The following is a 4,797-nucleotide window of genomic DNA, read 5'->3' as shown; positions in this document are numbered from 1 at the left end:
GCATGCAATAAGATGTAGGAATCTCCCCCAGCTACAAAAAATGGCAGAGGGATAGTGTTCAGCAAGTTCCCTTTAAAAATAATCAAAAATGATAAAGTTAAAATGTGCAGATACTGCAGCTTTAACGCCACATTCCCACTTGGCAATTTGCTTTACAGTCAGAGCCCTTGTCTCAACAACTCCAGGCCTTGCCACCATATTTTAACCTCTTCCACCCCAAAGAGACCCTGGTATCCAACAGCAGGGCCTCATCAGCAGAGAAGGGGTTAAACTGACAACATCCAGACAGGCCCATAGGCCCCACTGGAAATGGCAGAAATCTTAGATCACACAAATCAATATTGCTTCTAGAGTGGGGCGCATGTAAATTGGTTGCTGCAAGCTATTTACATAATGAAGCAAGTGTGGGTACCACTGAGAATAACGCACCAAAGGGGGGCATCGTTTAATGAGACATGCAGTTACTATTTGACATCTGTCCCCAATATAAAACTATTATTTACCTTTAGAATGGCATGAAAGGCTACTACAAAGAATATATATATATCCATCCCTCAAGCATATAAAGAATGAGGGGTAAGATAAGCAACCTCACATTGTTATATATATATATTATTTGCATATTAATATATTACAATATAATAATATATTAAGGGTTCTGGTAAATAATATGTATATGTACAAAACACAAAGACACGTCTATGGCACCATACAAGTGGGAATGTAGCTATAGGGCATGTGTTTTTATTCATAGTACTGGAATAAGGAAGGCTGCTTGAGTGTTCTAAGAGAAAATGCGAATGGCCTGAGTGACTTCTGCGTGACACACTGGGCACTGAGGCTCGTTCTTCTCGCAGATGCGGTTGGCACACTCCATGCAGAACAAGTTGTGGCCGCAGGGTACCAAGGCTGCGATCACCTCGCTCTCAAAGCAGATGGAGCAGTCGCGGCTGCCTTTCCTCCTCATGCCTGATGAAGAGGAAGACGAGCTGGAAGAAGAAGAGCTGCTGGAGGATGAGGAAGAAGAGGAGGAGGAGTCAGAGCCCATGTTAGTGTAGGCGGAGTAGCTCAGGCCACCTCCGGGGTCACTGCGCACTCGACGCGCTAAAGGATGCTCAGGGACCACGCTGCTTCCATGCACTGGAGGCGAGAGCCTGGATGGATCAGTGCAGCCCACCCCATTGAGCCGCCGGTGGTTAGACAGCAGACCATTGGCATTGTTTTGGTAGGGAGGAGATTGAGAGACACTGCTGGTGCCATTACGTTCAAATTGGGACCAGATCAGAGCAGTGCCAGGTGGAGCTGGCGCAGGGTCAAATGCTGAGTCAAAGGCCAGCTCAGTGCAGTCAGGCGAAATGCTGTCACTGGCGTACACATATCCATTGCCATTCACGTTATTGTTATTGTTGCCATTGTTGGTATAACTGAGGGCAGGGCTGGGAGGGCTATAATCTGCCTGCCTAGTGCCATTATTGCCCCCAAAGTAAGAGTCAGTGGAAGCACTGCCCAAAGAGCTGGAGCTGTCATTGCGGTAATTCGAGAAAGCCTTACGTGAACCCGTGCTGGAGTTTACGCATTGGGTAGGTTTGCTCCATAAGCTCCCTGTGCCATGCAAATCAAAGCCAACATCAGTCCCATTGGCATGAAAGTCATTTTCATCGGTCAGCTCTATAAGCCCCCCAGTGCGTACAGCAATATGAGCCTCAATCTCCTCCCGAGCTCGATCCACATTCTCCGGCATTCCAGTCACCTCAAACACCGGCTCTTTATCCCTGCTCGGGGTGACAATGTACGTGTGGGTCTGCTGCTGAATCCTCTTGATCGTAGCCCCTTTAGGTCCTACCACCAGACCCACCACTCTGTAGGGCACCCGCACCTGGATTGTGGTCTGCCCAGGAAGATTTGGAGGTCCTGGTACTGACCCACCATTTAGAGCATTTTTATTGCGGGAAGCTCGAATCATGGAGAAGTGCTCCGCTGCCGAGATGATCTCTCTCCTAGCCATGGCTACATCTTCCTTTCTCCCAGTCACAACAAAGACAGGCTCCTCCCCGCGGACCGGGGTCTTGATGTAGGTGTTGGTCTTCGCCCGCAGAGCTTTGATTTTACAACCTGGGTAGCAAATGGGGATAAAACACACAATTAGACCTGGTGTCAAAACTGGATGACCCATAAAAAGGAGCAAAAAGGAAGACAAGCGGTGACATTAGAAACACCAACTCTAAGTGACACCTACATGAACCAAGGGCACAGCTAAAGGTGGGCAGTTGGGAGTGAACCAACTGCAGTGCCAACAGCACAAAGCATGAGACACCACTATGTGGAGGACGCACAATACAACAAGTCCCCATCACATGCCAATACATCATGCCAGCGTGCCACTACTGAGCCTGCATAGAAGGGCAAGAACTGGTGCCACAAAGCCCCGGATCCCCCCAGCCATGTAGGTACAGCGCCGGGCACAGGATGGTGCAGGGAGCCCGCACTCCTTTGTCTGCCTACATAACATTCCAGCATTGACACGACAATAGCGCAGCGTTCTCACCTTGTCTCCCCACGATCTCCGCCACATGCTCCGAGCTGGGTACCGGGACACACTCGGTCATATTAACGCTCTTCTTCCGGGGCTCATTGTCGTAGATGGAGCTCTCATCGTTGTCCAGTCCCAGCAGGGAGAGCTGGTCGAGAGCGATCTGCAGAGCTCGCTGGTCGTCCAGAGTTTCCACTCCTCCGCTCCCGGACCTCTCCATGTCTGCAAAGAGCGAGCTGGGCATGGTCAGCTCCCCCGCTCCTCTCGCCTGAGCAGTGGGTGCAGACACAAAGGAAAGCGAGCTGGCCGGCGGCGGGGAGGAGCGAAGCTGAGGCGGCTGCGGTCCTCTCCGGGCAGTGTTGTCAGGGGGTCCCCCCAGCTTGTATCCAGTGGGTGCAGGCGCTGCTCCCTGACTTCTTTGTGGCCGGACTATGCCAGAGATGGCAGCGTTTCTTTAAGGAGCCCCTCCCCGGCTCACTCAGCGTTTTCCTCCCCTCCTGTCTGAGCCACTGCAGCCAGACAGCACTAGAGGGGGATAAGAGACCGTGACGTCACCAGCAGGGCTGACAGTACAATGGAGCTGACACCGGGAAAGGCAAGTTCTATTGGAAGAACGGGGCTGGAGTGGGCGTGGCGGGGCTGTCTGGTCCGTCCCACGGCTCCTCCCCCTCAGCGGAGAGAAAGAGACAAACTCGTTTCTTTGTTGTCTAATGCAGAACAATAAGGTGCAGGCGTGTGTGTGTGGACGTGGGGTACTGGCGACCTCATGCCCCCTGTTATTAGCCGGGTACTGCCAGCTGAGGGCATGCACCAGCCTCAGCCTTACTTCTAATTGGACACCGACCTCCGAGTACTCCCACATGTATGTACTGTCCCAAAACCACCGGTGCCCTGTCATGACAAATACCAGATACAGCAATGAATGATAACAGTCATATGTCCATCCCATATTTCAATCCCTATCCGCACCATAGTCCCTACTTTTCAACCGACAATGTCTGATTGTGACTGGAAAGCCGACCATTATCATAAATGATCCGGATACGATCATGGTCATATGTATGGTACTAAAAACGATGCTTTCTGGTCCACGAAATCAGATTTTTTTCTTGTCATTTATCGTTCATGCTTCGAAATTTTTATCGGTCATTAGCGGTGACCCCTATGATGTCATCATATACATAACTATTGAATGGAAGATGCATGTGGGCAATGAAAATGCTTGACATTGCCCACGGTTAAACAAAAATCTTTCCGATATTTGCACATTTTCATGTGTGTCATCTTTCCAATTAAAAAAAAGTGCAATGGCTGCGTTTAATCAGAAACAACCAAGAAAATTGTCATTTAAAGTCCAATATTTGTTGCGACAAATAGATCAACTGTCCATCCAGATAATCATTAGCTATCCTCTATTCTGGGTAAATAATTAACTATTTATTGATACGTCACCATAAGGCACTGCTAAAGCATTCGATTTGTCCCCAACCAGATTGACATCATGGTAATTGTTTATCAGATCAGTCCTCGGATATGTCAATTTTACACCATGAGACAAATGATTATATTATAGCACAATAAATCCCAGATCACCTTCCCATCCAACCATTCATTTACCCACAGCAGCAAGAATCGGTGGTATATGACATTCCTTGTATGCACGTCCTTAGGGCATGTTCAGACATGGCAGAAATTTTCCGCTGCAAATGCTGGTGCAAATTTTGGGCAATGACGCAACGAATCTGCACCAACATTTGCATATTTGACAGGTAATTCAGACATTGCAGAAAACACAGCGGACTTGCCACAGATTTCAGTTTTTGCATTGCTGAAATGCGCAGTGAAATTCCGCTTCTCCGCAACAGACAGTGTATGCTGCGGACTGAAAATTACGCACCGCAGCCTATGGTCCGCAGCGGAGTTTGCCGCAACGTCTGCACGAAGATAACTAAAAAGGTGTGGAAACCAATGGACAAACTGTCTGCTAAGGATTTCCACTGCGGACTGTCCACAGCAATTCCGCCACGTGTGAATGTGCCCTAATAGTAAAGAGGTTTATGTCCAGCACCACCGGTCCTTCTATATCTGACCTATGCTTGTGCATAGAAGACTATGCGCCCACGTGAAGAAGTTGCCAGAGGCAAATCCAACGTGAATTTTTAAAATAACCCGTGGCAGATATTCGAGTCTGACACTAGGATTCCTGCAGCGGATGTGCACGCAAATTAGCCCCATTGTATTTCAATGGGGTAAATCCGCAGATTTTC

General features: G+C 48.8%; 1 protein-coding gene across 2 annotated transcripts; it reads right to left on the bottom strand.

Moving 5' to 3' along the window:
- Positions 1-704: 704 nt before the first annotated feature.
- Positions 705-3,081, bottom strand: MEX3B (mex-3 RNA binding family member B). 2 transcript variants are annotated; one of them, XM_075858084.1, is made up of 2 exons: positions 2,546-3,081; positions 705-2,112 (listed from the first exon to the last, which is right to left on the bottom strand). In XM_075858084.1, the coding sequence occupies exons 1-2, from the start codon at positions 2,772-2,774 to the stop codon at positions 785-787; spliced, it is 1,557 nt and encodes a 518-aa protein (XP_075714199.1). In that variant the 5' UTR covers positions 2,775-3,081; the 3' UTR covers positions 705-784. The 2 variants fall into 2 exon arrangements, with proteins under 2 accessions (XP_075714199.1, XP_075714200.1); XM_075858085.1 differs by lacking the exon at positions 2,546-3,081 and adding an exon at positions 2,237-2,434.
- Positions 3,082-4,797: the final 1,716 nt, after the last annotated feature.

The sequence above is a fragment of the Rhinoderma darwinii genome, chromosome 3, assembly GCF_050947455.1.
Source record: "Rhinoderma darwinii isolate aRhiDar2 chromosome 3, aRhiDar2.hap1, whole genome shotgun sequence".
NCBI classification, from domain to species: Eukaryota; Metazoa; Chordata; class Amphibia; order Anura; family Rhinodermatidae; genus Rhinoderma; species Rhinoderma darwinii.
Note: the sequence above shows the minus strand (reverse complement) of the source record. Positions and strands in the feature narration are given on the sequence as shown.

Excerpts from the sequence above, each read along its gene's own strand:
- MEX3B (XM_075858084.1), bottom strand. The coding sequence starts at position 2,774 with ATGCCCAGCTCGCTCTTTGCAGACATGGAGAGGTCCGGGAGCGGAGGA. Across the intron at positions 2,113-2,545 it reads GGAGATCGTGGGGAGACAAG|GTTGTAAAATCAAAGCTCTG; the intron begins GTGAGAACGCTG and ends TTTGCTACCCAG.